This window comes from Crinia signifera, chromosome 3, assembly GCF_055691185.1.
Source record: "Crinia signifera chromosome 3, ASM5569118v1, whole genome shotgun sequence".
NCBI lineage: Eukaryota > Metazoa > Chordata > Amphibia > Anura > Myobatrachidae > Crinia > Crinia signifera.
The window spans coordinates 220,563,974-220,583,929 of NC_139219.1; the positions used below are offsets into that span (position 1 = coordinate 220,563,974).

Genomic DNA, 19,956 nt, shown 5'->3' on the forward strand with positions numbered 1-19,956 from the left:
GAGACTCGCGGCTAAAAACAGCTCGTTTTCTGCATTAGCTGTTTAACCCCCTCGCCGGCCGCATTGAATACCTGCCAATGGCGGCACTCGATGAAAACTCAGATCAGGAAATGGCTATGCAGTCAACGTTTTGAAGTTTAATGGCACTTCTTCATCAGGACAACAACATACAGTGTAATGACAGACATTATATACATACCGAGTACAGAAATCCCATGTGCTCCGCCCCGCACTGCAGCTGGTGTCGTCTGGTTGTGACGTCATCGCTATGCAACACCGTCTACGTCCATACGTGACCACGCCAATGAGATCACCAGTGTCTCCATGTTGATCCCGTTGGCGTGGTCACGTAGGGACATAGACGCCATTGCGTAGTGATGACGTCACGACCAGACGACTCCGGGATTTCTGTACTCGGTATGTATATAATGTCTGTCATTACAGTGTATGTTGTTGTCCTGATGAAGAAGTGGTATTAAACTTCGAAACATTGACTGCATTGAGTGCCGCCATTGTATGGATTATATATATATATATATATATATATATATATATATGTAGACAATTAATGTGTGGCGCCACCTGTGTGTCCTCAACCAAAACAGGGTATAGTAGGCAATATCCCCCTTCGAATTAAGGGGTGTCAGCCAATCTTCAAAGCAAAAGTATTGGTAAGTTACTTAGAGAGAAAGTATGTGTTCAATGGATAAGGATGCGGCGACCAATGCTCATTTAGAAAATATATATATTAATAGTGCTAGCCTGCACTTTTGAAAAATAAGTAAGTCACTGGTGATATATGTGGACCTGGAACCGCGATACGTACCAAAATTGACTAAGGATAAAAAATTGTCAACGTGTGTATGTAAAATCTAAAATACATTTATTTGAACAAATCGGATAACATTTAAAAACAGACAAATAGTTAAGAAAATTCCTATCCTAAAAACTTTTTTTTTTCTAAAAATAGAGTATAAATAAATTCAAGGTGCAAAGAAATAAAGTTGCTTAACTTTTTGGATGAGGCAGGAGGGTTCTTTCCCTTGATAAAGTCAGAAGGACGAAACGCGTTGGGTCATTACAACCCTCCTGCCTCATCAAAAAAGTTAAGCAACTTTATTTCTTTGCACCTTAATGTAGTATTCCCCAATTGGGGTAGATCTTTATCAGTGGACAGGATTGGCCAGAATCTCTTGGCTAAAGATGTATTCTTATTGCTCCTGATGTTATATCTATTAACCCATGGTATGCGTGCCTTAACGTTATCACTGGGCAGATGTTGGCTATGTAATAACTGAGAGCGGGATAATTTCATTACTTTCGCCTTGGTCTTAATAAGATCAGTTAATGGGTACCCTCTTTCAACAAAACGGTTAACCATATCATCAAGGGCTGACTCCACCATCGACTCATCCGAGGTTATTCTCCGCACTCTCAACATTTGGGAGTATGGTAACCCCCTAAGAGTGGGTACTGGGTGAAAACTTTCATTACGCAGTACGGTGTTACGGTTAGTGATTTTCCTATAAAGGGATGTTTGTATATGACCATCCTTGACACAGATATTTACGTCAAGGAATTGTACCTCGCTTACATCCATATGCATAGTGAACTTGACCACATCAGAAGATAAATTGTGTACATTTAACAAATCCACAAGCTGCTGAGACTCACCCCGCCATAGTAACAGGAGATCATCGATATAACGATGGTAAAGGATGATCTCGGCATTTAAAGATCCCTGCTGGTAAAATAGACGTTGTTCTACCTGGTGCATGAATATATTTGCATACACAGGGGCCACTGGGGACCCCATAGCACACCCCGATATTTGCAGGAAAAACTTCCCATCAAATACAAAATAATTTTTTGTCAAGATGAGACTCAGCAGCTTCAACAACAATGTCACTGGAGGACCATCATAATCATGCAAGTCCCCTATGAAATTACCAACAGCCTCCACACCTGCATCATGGGGGATGCAGGTGTAGAGGCTGGTTACATCAGCTGTACAAATACAAGTGAACTGAGACAAATCTGTACCACTATGTAGTCCATCTAATTTCTGCAACAGATCAGTGGTGTCCCTTAAATAACTTGGCATTTTTTGTACATAAGGGTTTAACACACTATCTAAATATGCTGCTGCAGGGTGGAATAAGGACCCACAGGCCTAGATTATGGGCCGGCCAGGTGGGCGTTCCCTGCTCTTGTGTACCTTTGGAATGGTGTAGAACAAGGGAACCACCGGGTACTCCACCATCAATGCTCTACCCAGTTCGTTGCATATGTCACCGTTGGTGACTGCCTCATGCAAAACAATATCGAGTTCACGTTTATCGGGGGAATTGGGGGAGGGAATTGTTGTTTTATAAGTGTGTGTGTTCATTTGCCAATTGTATGTCCTTGAGAACGGGGAAACCCGAAACGCCGTAGGATTAAATAAAGGCTTTTTAATCTTGAACAAGTCTGGAGAGTGCCGCCGTTCCTGTCTACCTGTTTATATACATATATATATCTATATATATATCTATATATATATATAAAATACCGTATATACTCAAGTATAAGTCGACCCGAATATAAGCCGAGGCACCTAATTTTACAACAAAAAAACTGGGAAAACTTATTGACTCAAGCGGGACCCTCACTCGAGTATAAGCCGAGGGGAGCTTTTTCAGCATAAAAAATGTTCTGAAAAAGTAGGCTTTTATCTATATACAAAACGATAATGTTATATAGCACCCATACACAATTTACTGGGTAATTCCCTTCTTTCCTTTACTTCATAGGACCATAATCAACATAAACATTTAAATTTAAACATTTAAATATATAAAACATGTATTTAAAAGATTTAAAACAAATCAAACTTTTTCTTGAAATCGAATCTTGTATCAGAAGTGTTTTCCTTAGATTATGGATCACAACAGATACCCTATCTGTTGTGATCCATAATCTAAGGAAAACACTATATAAAGTCAAGTCCACGCCGACGTGGATAGTGGGGGTATGAAAAGGTCGGAGGACGTGTACCGCCGCCCCTCGCGGGCTCGCTGAGATCGCCACGCTTTGGGTTGGCGTTGATAGTGGGGGTGGCGTTGGGGGTGCATTTAACATAGTAAGCACCCATTACGGTGCTTATAAAATTAATTATATTATAGGGGGCACATTTAACATTGAAAACACCCATTAGGGTGCTTATACAATGGCATACAATGCGATGGTATACAATTTAAAATTGTATAACATTGGCTGCCATCGCGTAACATCGCATCGCATACCATCATATGCCTTATGGTCTGCGATGCGATGGACGCTGTGCTAGGAAACAAAAACCCAAGTACTGAATATTCTAAGAGAGGAAAAAGCACATGAGGAGAGAGGGCCCTGCTTGTGAGAACTTACATTCTAATGGAGAGTCGCAGACAGACAGGAGTGACACAGAAGGAGTAGAAGTGAGCATAAACAGATGATTAGGATAAGAGATGGCTGGATTTTATGAGCAAATGGAACTTGAGAGCCTGTTTAAAGTTTTTTTGGGGGTGTGGAGTCTTATAGGGTTGGGTAGAGAATTCCAGAGATAAGGATTACAACGACTAAAATCTTGGAGGTAGGAAATAACCAGTTGGTAGGAGAGGCGGCATGCATTTGTGGAGAGAAGAGGGCAGGTGGAAGTGTAAAAAAGAGAGACAAGGTCAGATATGTAGGAGGGAGAGGACTAGGTGATGGCTTTGAAAGTGAGTGTAAGGAGCTCAAATTGTATTCTGAAGGGCAAGGGGAGCCAGTGTAGGGCTGGTAAGAGAGGGGAGGTGGACACAAGGGCAAAGCTGCGAATTTCACAGGGAGGAATCAAGAATAATGCCAAGGCTGTTTACTTGGATTTTAGAGTAGATAGTTGTTCCATCAATAGATAGTGAAACTGTGTAGATGAGGCTATGCGGGAGGGTGGGAAGATGATAAGCTCAGTCTTAGACATGTTAAGCTTAAGAAAACGCTCTGACATCCAAGAAGAGATAGCAGAGAGAGCAGGGAAGGTGAACACTCATGTGCAGTTTTTGCATCTGCTCCAAGCAGCGCTGGTGCTACCCGCTCCGCAGAGGATGCAGTAAAGGGAGGCGCCAGGCTGGAGAGGCACACTCACCACTCTGCATTTCCGAAAGCACTGGCACGATGAGCACTTGCATCAGCGGGTAACGAGCATGTTATCCCACCTGGGCAGCCAACACGTAATCACCCCTGGTCAACGATGATGTTACTACCCATGGCAAGGAGCATGTAATCCCTGTGGCAAAAAAGCATGTAACTCCCCCCCCCTCCCCGTGGAAAGGAGCATGTAACCCCCTGGCAAGGAGCATGAAACTCCTGGCAATGAGCATGTAGCTAAGGGCATTATTCTAGTTCACTCTTTCTGACAAAATCCTTCTTAGATGGACAAAACCATGTGCACTGCAGGGGGGGCAGATGTAAAATGTGCAGAGAGAATTAGATTTGGGTGAGTTATTTTGTTTCTGTGCAGGGTAAATACGGACTGCTTTATTTCTGGAATCCTGGTGCAGTGTGTTTAAGAGGGACTCTACCTGGCGCAGTGTATCTAAGGGGCTGTACCTGGTGCAGTGTGTATAAGTGGCTCTACCTGAAGCAGTGTGCCTAAGGAGCTCTAGCTGGTATTACTGTGTGGTAAAATGTGAAAAACACACACTACTGTGTGATGTAATTTATTTATTTATGTAATGTGAATTGGCACTATTATATGGCAACGCCCCTTACCCACAAAGCCGAGATCTACATTTTTTGGCGTGCGCCTTCCACGCACACTATACCCGTTTTTAGTGTGTGTGTTTGGCACCAATTGCTTTTCTTATTCAGGGCACCAAAATGTTTTGTTACAGCACTGCTGCTACTGGGCACATTATGGCGGAAATTTACTAAGATGTGTATTCTACTTCACATGTGATGTTGCTATGGGCAACCAATCAGAATCTAATTCTTATTCATTTAGCACCTTATAGAAGATAGTAGTGAGGATCTGATTGGTTGCCATAGCAACATCGGATGTGAAGTAGAATACACATCTTAGTAAATGTCCCACTATGTGTATTAAAAATACTACTGCTACTTACATTATACACCCTTTTTATAGAAAGGCGCAATTTTATAGTTTTCAGGGGGGCGCCGAACACCCTAGCACTGGCCCTGGCTCCAGGGGGGGGGGGGGGGGCGGACTCTGACATCGTAAAGTCCTACCCCCACTTCCAGAAAATGTTGTGATTTGCTGGTCCGTATGAGGGGTGGGGCTAAAATAATGGGGATCATGTCACTTTAGCCCCACCCTCTCAGCACTGGCCCATGAATGGAGGTGATTATCTCTCCATCCTGCCTTCTTCACTAGGGTGCAGACAGAATGTAAGAGATTGTCCTACTCTTCCAGGGATGTGCAGTGGTGATCTTTCCATTATTCACGTGCCTTGGGAGGATGCCACTTTCTGGGAGGAGGCACTAGTATGCTTGTATTGGTATGGTCAGCCAGAAATGTACCAGTAACTGCAAAATATTTCCGCTATACTGTGCCATATGCCTTCTTGAATGGTGTAAATATAGAGCACATACTGCATCGACGACTGCACATATTACTTATCTTATGTGCAGCTCATCCGACCCCTGACTCTAATCCAAAGGGCACGGGACTACGCATCAGATTGGATGTCATACACATGCGAGTTGGGCTAATTTCTCCTGACTTCTCTGCACGATCGGCAGGAATCGGGTGAAATCGGGCCCAAATCACATAGTGTATGGGGGCCTTTACTTTGATGGGCATACGGTCTTGGGATGTGTGGTTCACTATGGAATTTGCTTGGTGTACTACTTAGTGTACAGAAGTGTTTCACATAAACAAGTTCCTGAACATTTTTACATTTTCCAGTTGCTTCCAGTTCAGAGAGTGAAGAAGAACATCTGCTCAGATATCTGTTTGAGGAGAAAGGCTACAGGAAGGATCTACGCCCAGTTGAACATGCAGATGATACGGTGGATGTGTATTTGTCATTGACCCTCTCCAATCTTATCTCTCTTGTAAGTCTACCATTCTGTAATATATTGTTATTAATGTAGAGAGTTCACTAAAGCTTTGGCATTGCATACACGTGACACATTTAAAAGGGCTACAGCATAGGGAAAAAATATTGCTAATCTTTTCATAATGTGTATTGTGAACCCCTCAATGTGTTATTCTAAGTAACATATCAGTGCTTTTTAAACAAATTAGAGAAGTACAAAGAGCCTATAATTGTGCTAATAAGATTCTCAATCCCACGATAATATAATAAAAGCACTTTACTCATACATTTAAAAATTGTAATCAGGCCATATAAAATAGGTCCAGGGATGGGTACTGGGGGTCATGGCCTAAGCTTCTATTTAAAATAAAAGTATATGATTAGTAATTCGGGGGGGGGGGGGGGGGGGTGTATCAAACCTTTGAAGCAGTGGATAATGTGTCCATAGTATCCAATCAGCTTCTAGCTATCTGTACTCCCGAGGTTTACATATCATTTATCAAGTACATTCTATAAAATTACAGATATAAACATACTGGTTGTGGTACTTCTCCTATTGACCATGCTTTACAAAGTTTGATATATTTCTCTTTATATGTAATATGTACTAAGCATTGCTTCTGCATTGCAATACATTCTCCCTCCTATCAGATACATACTGACATTAATAGCACCAGTATGTACCTAGAAATGGGCAAAAGGCAGCACCACAGTGGGTACTGGTGGGGAATCCTTGCAGGACATGAAAAGAAGTCCATATGATTATTTGGGTGACATCATTTAAATATGGAGTTACTCATCGGGTCTAAGCTCCACAATATATCATATTACAGTGCTTGGTGTATGGGGATGCAACCAAACCTCGAAAGAGGTTATGCCTGTTAGAAAACTCTAACAAGCCTGGACCTTTTTTCCATAAGAAGTAGCAGGACTGTCATAGATCGATCTTGCTGTATTCCTGGTAATGACCTGGGTGAGCCAGTGGAAGGTGCAGGGAACCAGAAGCAAGGTGGTTTCAGGTATCGATAACTCATGCACAGGGAAACAGTGGAAATATCTATGGGAGGCACAGAGGATTGGCTTGACCCAAGGCAGAGGCATGGGTGTGACATGTGTGCATTATGGTTTAAAATTTTGGTGTGCGCCTTCGGTGCACTTTGTCCCTATTTTTAGTTTGTCTGGGTCCTAAACTTTCATCCTGGCTCCTAGTTTGAAAAAAAATCTGTCAAGCCTTGGTCTAAGGGAATTGCTCATTGCCAAGGGGGATGTCTCATGCCGCTGGACGCACCTAATTGAAAGAAATTACAGCCAGGCAGAGAGCACTGTGCGCTGCCTGGTTGTAGTCAAAGCAGTGGCATCAATATTTTCAATTCTCCCTCTGGACCACAGGCAGCCAATCAGGAGCGGCATTGGTGGTATTGGTAGCCACTCCTGATTGGCTGCCAGACCCCAGTGGGAGAACTGAAAATATTGATGCTTCTACTTAGACTACAGCTGGTACAGCGCACAGATCTCTCTGCCCGGCTGTCATTTCTTTCAATTAAGTGCGTCCAGCGGCATGAGACATCCCCCTTGGCAATGAGCAATTCCCTTAGACTATTCCCTCTCCCCCTTGACAATGAGCAATTACCTCCACCCTTGGCAACGAGAAATTCCCCTCCCCCCTTGGCAAAGAGCTATTTCACTCCCCCTTTGCAATGAGCATTTAACTCCCTCTTGGCAACAAGCATGTATTCCTCAAAGGCAATAAGCATGAAGCCCCCTTGGCATCGAGCATGAAGCCCCTGGCATCAAGCAAAAACCCGCTAGCAATGAGCACGTAGGTAAGCGGCACTTATGTGTCAAATATGTAATGGGCATTACGGTTTGTTATATAGTATATAATGGGCATTACGGTTTGTTATATAGTATGTAATGGGCATTACGGTGTGTGGCTTTATGTGTAATGGGCATTACGGAGTTTGCTAAAATGTGTAATGGGCATTATGGTGTGTGGTCTAAAGTGTAATAATACTCTCCTTTATTTGATGCCACGCCTCCTTCCCATGAGGCCATGCCCCCTTTTTGTCACGTGGCTTCGCCGCACAAAGGTCTGCCCTTCTTGTTTATTTGTATTTGGGACCACCCATTGCCATAATTCTAGATTCGCCTATGCTTACTGGCAAGAGTGGAACCATTGCACTTGAGACCCTGGCCATCTGGAACCCCACAGATGCTACTGGGAATTGGTAGAGCTAGGTCAGTGGATGTATACACACACATGCATGGACCATGGAAGAGAGAGGAGGCATGTTGGATGGGCCTAGATAGTGCCTTCTTGCCATCCCTACTTTCCTGTCAATAGCGACACCAGCAGTCTTATCTCTGCCAGCAATAATTTTATTTCTAAATGGGCATAGGCCACCCCCCCCCCCCCCCAAAAAAATAAAATAAATAATGGCCATGGCCCTGTGTGATGTACCTGATAGGATTGACCCTCTAATCTTATATCAAAATACTTTCCCAAGATAAGACGATCAAAAAAAATTATGAAAAAACATTGATTTCTAATTACAAATCATTGATTTTTTTTGTCTGCATCGCTTCATTTATTATTATTATTATTATTATTATTATTATTATAATTATTTGTAGTATTATTATTATTGTATTCAATTTATATTGCAGAAAGAAGCAGATGAAACTCTGACTACAAATGTCTGGGTTGAGCAAGTAAGTCACTTATTAATATTCGGAATATTGTACTTCAGAGACTGAAATGTTCATAACAACACACACGAGGGTTTGATTCATTAGTGGCATATTTGCTCCGGGGAACGATTGTGCAGCTCTGCGCATGCATATAAGCATATATATACGCATGTGCAGGGCCACAGTGCAACACCTCCGACGACTAGAGGGGACGGGCAGGGGGAGGACAGGGGGCTGGTGCAGCGTTTCCTGGACATGCCCACAAAAATGGTGGGTGCGCCCAGAAAAAATGTTAGGCGTCCCCATGCGAATGCAAGCTGGTTGAAACCTGCATGGGGCGCAGTTTATACTGATTTTTATTTGCGAACGGGGGAAAAGTTTTCGTTGGTTGGCGACCATCAAATGATTTTTCCCTACATGGTGCCCCAGCAACCTTCCAGAGAGCTATGAATAAGTTGCTGCAGCACCACAGGGAATATGTAGCTGCAAATTTTTTATGACATTGTTATTTTCAGCTCTGACTGGGAATCACACCTACCAAAGGTGGAAGCCATTTTACAGTCTCTACGGGCACACGTGTTTACCGCCAAACCTGGGAAATATGCCATTGGTATGGTAGAAGCCAAATATTTGGGCTACATTGTGGGCAGTGGACAGGTTAAACCTCAGCCTAGTAAGGTAGAAGCAGTCCTCACCTGGTCTAAACCTAAATGTAAGGACATTTCTTGGTCTGGTGAGATAGTATCGTAGGTTTAATCGAGATTTCGCAACTAGAGCGGCTCCACTGACCGAATATCTTAAAAACCAGTCCCCCAGATAAGATAACGAGGTCTAGACCAGTGGAAACTGCTTGGCAGGATTTAAGATGAGCTTTGTGTACTGAGTCTGTCTTGCAAGCTCCTGACTTTAGAAAACAATTGGTGTTACAAACAGATGCCTCTGGGAAAGGATTGGGAGCAATCCTTTCCCAATAATTAGATGGAGATGAGAAGCCCATCCTTTACCTTAGCCATTATTTATTGCCCAGAGAGTACAAGTACTCAACTGTAGAGCGGGAGAGCTTAGCCATTGAGTGGTCAATTGAGTCCTTGAGGTATTAGTTACTGGGATGAGAGTTTTTGTTGGTCACAGACCCTTACAATGGATGCATACAAACAAAGAGGTGAATGTTCATGTAACCCGTTGTTTTTTGGCCTTGCAGCCATTTAAGTTTCAAGTAAGGCATCATCCGGGTAAACAGTTCCTCAATGCCAATGCCCTTTCCAGGAGGTTGTAGGTCCTGATCCTCCAACCAACCCTATGGTGAAGGTAGTGGAGGAGGAAGAAGGTGAGGTGGGTGACCTCTGGAAAATGGTGGAGGGCTGTGTACCTGGGCGGATGTCAAAATAGAGGTGGGCAAGGTAGAGAGCTTGCCTAAAAATTGTGTTGCTTTACCAGGGTGGTTGAAGCTAATGGAGGCGGAGTGTGGCATAGAGAGCATCTCCCCTATGTGGAGAATTCAGACAAGGCTTTGGAAGCAGTAGCAGAATACCAAGTGTGTAATCAGCTTGAGATTTCCTGTATAAGGGTTTCCAGGGCAGAGTCACCTTGCTCTTGATGGTGGAGTAGCTGCCCAAGGGATAGGCTGGGTGTGTGTGGGGGTTATTGTAGGGTCCTTTCCAGCATTGGCTAGGCTGAGAGTACATGTATGCTACTGCCTGTAATACCAACTGCTTATGGATTTAACCTGCTACGCTGTAACCTGATGTTCAAAATAAACAACAACGTCTTCAATCTTTGTTTGTGATCCTTGTCACAATACTTACCTATAGGTTCGACAGTAGGCCTGTCCTCCTCATATAGAATCCATAGGGCACTGTACCTGTGAAAGAATTATACTCATCATTTCCTGTGGTGAAGATTGTGTCCACTTTGTTCCAAAGTAGGTGTAAAAATAAACGAACCCTGTCCTGTACCACCGGACTGAAATTTTTAACATGGGCGTCTATGATGGGAACCACCCACAGAAGCCCATGTCAATTTTTAACATGGGTGTCTATGGAGCGGCGCACAGCCAATCAGCTGCGGAGTTGATTGGCTGTTGGTGGACCCGGTGAATGGCGTCACCGCGGAATCCCTCATTCCATGAGGAGGAGCCATAAGTGTAAATATACTTGTGGCTCCTCAGTCAGGTGGTACGGGACAGGTACCCTATGTATTCTACATGGAGAAGAGGACAGGACTTAAGAGGACAGGCCTTTTCTAAGGTGTGTGTGTGTGTGTGTTATTTTACTATTAGTTATCTTGTACAACTACAAGTGCCAGTGGGCACTTTAATGCCCAGCATGCTGGGACTTGTGGTTCTCCAAGTCACTGGACCAGCTCAATGAGCATGGGGATGGTTATTGTCGAGTGGAGGATGGCACATTGTTTTTTAAATTGATTTATTATTTTTTTACACTTAGAAGCCTGCACGGATCTCTCTGAACCATGCAAGCTTCAGCCAAATATGCCTGGAAAATGAGTATTTTCTAGGCGTATTTTCAGGACTATTATTGGCCGTATTTTACATATGGCATGGTAGTAAATTTGAATTCACCATTTTCGAAATATGAATGAATATACAGTACAAATACGAATAGCCGTATAATGGCCTTTGTAAATTCAGAAAATACAACTTGGCCGTATATGGTTATGTATACGGTCATTAGTAGCCATTTGATGTTAGTATATTTCTCCCTGTGTCCCTGTGTCTCACCTGCACATTCTCTTTACAGGGATGGTTTGACACAAGACTTTCATGGAATATGACGGAGTTCTATGACATTGATATACTCAGAGTTCATCCAGACATGGTGTGGCAGCCAAAATTAATCCTGGAGAACAAGTGAGAGTGGTTATCAGCAAAAAGCATTACAATTATTGACTAGTACAGGTTGTCCCCCTTATCCGTATATTTCAAAAAACAAAATATTCCGTATATTTCAAAAACCAAAACAGTGGTTTTTCAGAATACTTCGGGATTTTTTTGTTTTGTCCCCCCCCCTTCCCCTTTTTTCCTACTTACCTCATCCCCTGATGTCCATAGGGCCATCGGAATCCTTTTCAGCAGTATCCTTGGTCCCAAGGATGCATTGCGCGTTTGAGCAATGCATCCTTGGGACAGGAGATGCCGCTGAAGAAGATTCCGCTGCCGCTGTTGACGCCAGGGGACACCGTGGATCTTGGGAGACCATCATGGCACCACCAGGGGATCAGGTAAGAATGAAAAAAAATCTGAAATCCACAAAAATCCCTTATCCAAAATACTTGTGGTCCTGAGCATTTCGGATAAGGGATACTCAACCTGTACTTACTTTTACTCAACATATGATCTGCCTGTATATATGAATGGAATTTGTGTGTAGCATTCAAAGCAGAGATCTTCTCTTCAGCTGCAGCCTTGATTACTACTCAGTCTCTACTTCCTACTTTTATCATATTTCTGAGGTCAACGGAGTTCAGCTTACTGTAAGTTGCTGTGCAGAACTTGAGAAGGACATAAGCAGACCAAGCCATTGAAATTTAATACACACAATAAACTTTTTCCACATGCAGTCAATAGCTTTCCTAGTATAAAACAAAGGGCCAAATGTAATAGGGTGAGAGTTTCAGAAAGTGAGAGATTTTGGGAGAGTTTTCCCATGTTTTTTAAAGCAGCAATCAATTACATGGCCAAAATCAACCTGATTTTGCAGTGTAATTGATTGCTGCTTTAAAAAACATGGGAAAACTCTCCCAAAATCTCTCCCTTTCTGAAACTCTCACCCTATTACATTTGGCCCAAAGTTTCTGATCCGGAGGTGGATGCTGACCAGCAGCAGCTGTGATGTTTGCTAATGATGCAGCCTACAGTATGTGCTGTTTATTGAGATACCCACCAATTGCAGCTGTAATCCAAGTGTACCTCAAGTGGACATTGGCTACATCATCAGACTTCTAAGCAACCTTGTGGTTGTGGCACATGGCTGCTGGTGTCAGCGGCCAGCACCCCTCCAAAATGCTTGCACCAACTGACTTGAGCCCCCCTGTCATTGCCCAGGAATGCCTATCAGACCTGCATGGATATCCATGCTGTTCTGATCTCTATCAGACAGCATTAACTGTAGGAACAAATGCTCAGTTCTTGCTGGATGCATGCACAGAGGACAAAGAGACTTCAGAGAGCATATAAAGTAGGTGGAGTAGGTTGTGTGAAGTCTGGTCTGTCGAAGACACAGGTGTGTTAATAGGGTATACGGACTCATGATAGTTGTCTTTAAGTTGACAGTCATAAGGTCAACCACTATTGGTCGACAGGGTCAAAAGGTTGACAGGGTCAAAAGGTCGGCATAAAAATGTCAACATGAGATATTTTTTTTTAAACAATGGAGCCGACATGTGCCGAGAGGCGGTATTTCATGCCCTGCTATCCACTATGATGTGGAGGGAGAATAGAATAGTATGCCGAGAGCAGCGAGGCACCGGGTGCGAAGCATGGTGAGCATAGTGAGCCATGCGAGGGGACGCGGTACACTTAGACGGGGTCCATACCGACCTATGTCGACATAGACACAAAAAACGTATGAAAACTATTGTCGACCTCACCTTTTTCATGTCAACCTTTTGACCCTATTGAACTTTTGACTGTCGACCTTTGACCCCATCGACTTTTTGTCTGTTGACCTTTTGAGCCTGTCAACCTTTTGACCCTTTCGACATTTTGACCATTGACCTATACTGGTCAACCTTATGACTGTAGATCTAGACATTGCAGATCTAAAATACCATAACGTTAATAGTCCATACATTTATTTCATGCAATCAAAGGAAACATACAGTACATGCAGGAGGCCAGCACAGTTTGCCAGCACCATCACACCAAGGCTGGATGAAAGACCACATGGACCTGGGGCTGAAAATAATCAAGAGCCTTTTATGTAGGGCTGCCATGAGGATTACCCTGGTCCCGGATTGGTTGGAGGTGCCCGATTTGGCCACAGATTCCCAGTACCCAAGTTCCGCTCAGCTCTCGGTGGCCCTGGTGATCAGTGTATCGGCCCCAGTTTCTTACTGTATTTATAAAAGTAGAAAAAAAGAAAACTAATTTAATACTGTACAATTTCAACCAGTGGCAGTAAACAAATATAATTAGTATCCTGTTTTGTACATAATGTCTTACAGTTATCACAATTCTTGTTTTCTAGCAATAATGGCAACTTCGAAGTGGCATATTACTGCAATGTCCTCATATCAGCCAATGGCTTTATCTACTGGCTGCCTCCAGCCATTTTCCAAACTCCTTGCTCAATCAATGTCAATTACTTTCCCTTTGACTGGCAGAACTGCTCTCTGAAATTCAGGTAAGTATTTTACTTTTACAGTAATGCCAACTGTCAAAAACATATTTACATCTTTAAAACTGTCCTCCCCTTAAAATGGGGCAGATGTATTAAGCCTTAAGATAAATGCAAGGGTGATAAAGGGGTATATTCTAGTTCATTCTTTCTGACAAAATCCTTCTTAGATGGACAAAACCATGTGCACTGCAGGGGGGCAGATGTAACATGTGCAGAGAGAATTAGATTTGGGTGAGTTATTTTTTTTCTGTGCAGGGAAAATACTGACTGCATGATTTTACACTTCAATATAGATCTCACTTTGAAGAAAAACCCCACCCAAATCTAATTCTCTCTGCACAAGTTACATCTGCCCCACCCGCAGTGCACATGGTTTTGTCCATCTAAGAAGGATTTTGTCAGAAAGAATGGACTAGAATAACCCCCAAAGAGAGATAAACGTCCATCCAATCAGCCCCTTACTTACTTTTTTAAACAAAGCTTGTGTCACACGTAGCCGCGACGGAGCGCGGCGGGTACAGTACTCACCCGTCCGCGCCCGCCACCGGCTAGCGTGTGCAGGCTCCGGTCTGCAGATGGCGGCAGCTCTGGGTAGGGATGCAGGGGCAAACTCAGGATTTTCAGAAGGGGGTTTCCAGAGGGGCGGAGCAAAGCATAGAGATGGACACTTAGGTGACCTAGTATATGCCGGGTCAGTGAAAGTATTATAGATAGACCAAATTTATAAAAATAATAATAATAATTATACACACACACACACACACACACATATATATATATATATATATATATATATATATAACAGGAGTGTAGACCCCAGGGCATAGCAATGTATTGGGGCCCCTACCGATCCTCCAGTGGTAGGGGTGGGGGAATCTTTGATGTCCCGCGGGTGGTAGGGGGTATTATATCAACCGCTCAGCATGTAGGGCCTGGATCAGTAATTTCCACTATTTACCCCTTTACTGTACAGATGGTGGGAGATGGGGTGGGAGAATGGGGCATTGGGCTGAATGAAGGGCCCTGATACATAACTTCCAGGGTGGTAGAGGATGTTTAATATGCAGAGGAGGGGTGTATAGTGGAGTGGGCTTATTATTCATAATTTTCTGGTGGGAGGACAGCTTGCTTGACTGCAGATATCTCCTGTTCCCAGAAATAGATTTCTTAGATTTTAATGGAAATAAAACTAGAGAATCCCACCTAGCAAATGCTATTGGGTACTAGGGGATCAGAGTTCAGGAGGCAGAGCAATCTGCCAACAAGTATATAAAACTACATACCAGGTGTGTGGAGCTGGAGCAGTAACCAGCTGCTGGAAGGCTGATATCTCTGGTTCTGGGAACAGTAAAGACAAGCTCCTAGTGTCCTTCAAAGGGGGAGAGTCCCAGCTTTTGGAATATACCCTCAGCAAAACTCCAAGTCAGACAGAACCTAAAATATCTGACTGGGAATAGCAATTAACAACTTGGATGGGGACCACTGCTTTGAAGTCAGATATCTCCGGTTCCCAAGGGCCGATTTTAAAAATTCTTGTACCCATGGAAAGAGGGGACCCTCAGCTTTCAGCCTTAGACTCCTTGGGGGGTTTCTGGGTACTCAGAAACCCCCCCTGCGTGCGCTACTGGGATGGCAGCAGGGGAGCGTCGGGTAGCGGCGTCCTTGCAGATAGCGGCGCCGGGAGGCCGGCGTCGCCATCTTGGTTGAGGGCAGGAGGCGGATTGGCCCAGAGTGGAGGTTCCCTCCTCATCCTGCACTGACAGCCAATGGCAGGCGCCCCCTGGGGATATAGGGGATCTGCCTAGGCTGTTCAGTGTCAGTGCAATGAGTCTTTGGAGTCATTCACAACTCCTAGCTGATTCCCGGATCCTGGCTAGTTTTCTCCTGACTCTGGTGCCTTGCTCCCTGCATCTTTATACTAGGAAGTTTTTCTCCTGACACCAATGCTGCAAGTCCTACCTAGTGCTTGTCCCTGCTTGTGTCCCAGAATTACCCTGCACAGCATTCCGCTGCCCTCCTTCATACAACTCATTCATTCCATCATCTTTCAGTCGTCCGGATCCATTTCTTCTGTCATCAAATCAACCTCTTTCCGGATCTTCCTCTATGTACTCTGGCTCACCAAGTATACGTTTCCAGATTTACCTGCCCGTTATTAGTATTGTGCTGGACTCTATTTAATTTATCCCAACTGTCACTTAAAGAAGTATTTAAGTGGAGTTTATCATTTATGAAATATGTTATTAAACCTGCACGTTTCAATCCTACTCCTCCTGGTCCGTCTCCGGCTTCTGTGCACCACACGACTCCATCCAGCCCTTTAGCCGTGACAGTTTGCACTGACCCGATGGAATCGGGTGAAGCACAGGCCTCCATGACGGATGTTCTTCAAGGCATCATGGCTCGCTTGAAACAAGTAGAGGCTACCCAGCGTCAAGTGGCTCAATTTCTCCAGACCTTGTCACCACCTCAGGCGGCTCCCTCAGTTTCGGCAGCACCAACCTCCGGAGCTTCAGCCTCTGCTGCTCCCCCTGGGCCAGCTGCTCCTCACCATCTACAGCTGTCAACCCCCAGTAAATATGACGGGTCCCCGAGGGGGTGTCGAGGATTCCTGAATCAATGTGACGTTCATTTTACCCTCCAGCCTTCCAATTTCCCCTCGCCCAAAACTCGGGTGGCTTACATTGTGTCCCTACTGGCGGGTCCAGCCCTGGAGTGGGTGTCCCCCCTTTGGGAGCGTGCGGATCCCATCCTCAACAACTATGAAGAGTTTGTGGCCTCTTTCCGTCGCATCTTCGATGAGCCTGGCAGAGTTTCCTCCGCAGCCACGGAGATCCTAAGGATTCGTCAGGGCAGTCGCCCGGTGGGACAATATGTCGTACGATTCCAAACCCTGGCTTCCGAACTTAGATGGAACAAAGAGGCTCTCGTTTCTGCCTTCTGGAACGGCCTAGCCGGTCGCATCAAGGACGAGTTAGCAACTCGTGATTCTCCTTCCACCCTGGCTGAACTAATTTCATTATGTAACAAGGTCGATCTGCGACTCCAAGAACGCCAACTTGAGAGGAATCGCTCTGATCGCCTTCGCCCTCGATTCCCTTCCAATGTCGCACCAGCTTCCAAACCAACCCCGCCTCCTGCAGTGTCAACAGATGAGCCCATGCAAATCAACCGCTCCCGCCTTTCCCTCGAAGAGAAGTCCCGAAGACGGCGAGAGAATCTGTGCATGTACTGTGGCTCCTCAGCTCACTTATTGGCTTCCTGCCCGCTGCGGCCGGGAAACGACCACTCCTAATCTTCCCGAGGGAGGTCCGATTAGGAGTCTTGCTTCCATCTCCCTCTTCTTCTGATTCCACCATTCCAGTTACTCTTGTGTGTCCCCAAGGGAGAAAAAGAGTTCAGGCCCTATTGGACTCTGGAGCAGCGGGAAACTTCCTTTCTTCTTCTTTTGTCACCCAACATGTCCTGCCCGTGCAACCCCTGGATCACTCGCTGGTTCTCACTGCAGTGGATGGGAGTCGAATTCGTAGTGGACAAATCACCCATCAAACCACCCCGGTGACACTGCTCATAGGAGCTCTACATCAAGAGACCCTCGAATTCTTCATTCTTCCACAGTCCTCACACCAAATGGTCCTGGGCCTTCCCTGGCTCTCCAAACATAACCCACACATCGATTGGACCACTATGGAGGTCAAGGCCTGGGGAACAGATTGCCAGTCTACTTGCATTCCTCAGATCCTTCCGGTCTACCAGACCCATCCACAACGTGAGGGTAACTGTCCTTCATCCTCTTCAGCTCCACCCTTGTCTATAACCACACCATATCGTTCATTTACAGATGTCTTCAGTAAAGGAGGTGCCGACACCCTGCCTCCTCACTGCCCTTGGGACTGCCAGATAGAACTGGTGGCCGGGAAATTCCCTCCTCGTGGCCGCATCTATCCCCTGTCGCTACCCGAGACTGAGGCCATGTCCTCGTACATTCAAGAAAACTTAAACCAAGGTTTCATTCGACCATCTACTTCTCCGGCCGGGGCCGGGTTTTTCTTTGTGAAAAAGAAGGATGGCGGTCTTCGGCCATGTATCGACTATAGGGGCCTGAACGACATCACCATTAAAAACCGATATCCCTTACCCCTCATCGCAGAATTATTCGACAAGATCAGAGGGGCGGCAATCTTTACCAAATTGGACCTGCAAGGGGCCTACAATTTGATCCGGATCCGTCCAGGTGACGAGTGGAAGACGGCTTTTAATACGCGCGACGGTCACTATGAATACCTGGTGATGCCCTTCGGCCTTTGTAACGCCCCCGCCGTCTTCCAACAGTTAGTGAATGATATCTTTCGGGACTTGCTGTACCACTCCATCGTAGTCTATCTAGACGATATACTCATCTTCTCTCCAAATCTTCAACTTCACAGACAGACAGTGTCCGAGGTCCTACGACGTCTTTGCCAAAATCAACTGTTCTGCAAGTTGGAGAAGTGCGTTTTTGAGGTCACGTCCATTCCATTCTTGGGTCACATTCTCTCCGCCACTGGGATAGAGATGGACCCAGAGAAGGTGAGAGCCATCCAAGACTGGGCAGCCCCCACAACACTCAAGGAATTCAGAGATTCCTAGGGTTCTCAAACTATTACCGGCGATTTATCCGGAACTTCTCTACTATCGCTGCTCCCCTCACTGCTCTCACTTGCAAAGGAGCTGATCCAAGCCGATGGTCGCCAGAAGCATCCTCTGCCTTCCAGCAGTTAAAAAGAGCATTCATGACGGCACCAATCCACCTCCAACCAGACCTCGACAGGCCCTTCATCCTCGAGGTGGACGCATCCTCGGAAGGAATCGGGGCCATCTTGTCACAAAAAGGTGAGGATCAAGAATTACACCCTTGTGCCTTCCTCTCCAAAAAATTCCTTACGGCAGAGAAGAATTACCCCATTGGGGAACAAGAGTTGCTTGCAGTCAAAACTGCGTTAGAGGAGTGGCGATACCTTCTGGAGGGGGCACGGCATAAGATCATTGTGTATTCAGACCACAAAAATCTGTCCTTTCTTAAACAGGCTCAGTGCCTTACTGCCCGCCAAGCCCGTTGTGCCATGTTTTTTGAACGCTTTGATTTTCAAATTAAATTCCGACCTGGAACCACGAATACGAAGGCGGATGCTCTATCCCGCTCCTTTGAGACGACCTCTGACCTAGAGACACCTCCTCGTCCAATCCTCGATCCGGTGGTCTTCGCCCAAGTAACCGTACAGCCATCTCCTCCTCCAGGTAAAACGTTCGTTCCTCCCGAACTCCGCAAGAAAATATTGTCATGTGCACATTCTTTCCGCTTCGCAGGGCACGCAGGAGCACAAAGGACCTTGATGTTCCTGTCACGTTCTTATTGGTGGCCAACCATCCGCCACGACGTAACCAACTTCGTCGCCTCTTGTGTAAGGTGTGCTCAGCATAAGGTGCCCAGAACAACTCCCGCTGGTCCTCTCCGCCCTCTAACCATTCCCACAGAACCATGGACCCATCTGTCTATGGACTTCATTTGCGAACTACCTCCCTCAAAAGGTCATACCGCAATCTGGGTAGTGGTTGACCGATTCTCAAAAATGGTCCATTTTGTCCCACTAAAAGGTCTCCCCTCTGCTCCAGTACTGGCTCAGCTATTTATCTCAACCATTTTTAAACTTCACGGACTGCCCAAAGAGATTGTATCCGACCGCGGAGTACAGTTCGTTGCAAAGTTCTGGAGAGCTCTCTGTGCCGCGGTACAGGTCAAACTCAAGTTTTCCACTGCCTTTCATCCCCAGACCAACGGCCAGACAGAACGGGTGAATCAAGACTTGGAG

At 45.2% G+C, this 19,956-nt stretch overlaps 1 protein-coding gene across 1 annotated transcript in view; it reads left to right on the forward strand.

Annotated features, from left to right (window-relative positions):
- Positions 1–377: 377 nt before the first annotated feature.
- CHRND (cholinergic receptor nicotinic delta subunit) overlaps positions 378–19,956 on the forward strand; it is a 35,774-nt gene continuing 16,195 nt past the window's right edge. The window contains exons 1-5 of the mRNA XM_083174973.1: positions 378–417; positions 5,927–6,075; positions 8,727–8,771; positions 11,507–11,616; positions 13,955–14,110. Coding sequence (XP_083031099.1) covers positions 378–417; positions 5,927–6,075; positions 8,727–8,771; positions 11,507–11,616; positions 13,955–14,110 — 500 coding nt within the window. The remainder of the gene's footprint in view (positions 418–5,926; positions 6,076–8,726; positions 8,772–11,506; positions 11,617–13,954; positions 14,111–19,956) is intronic.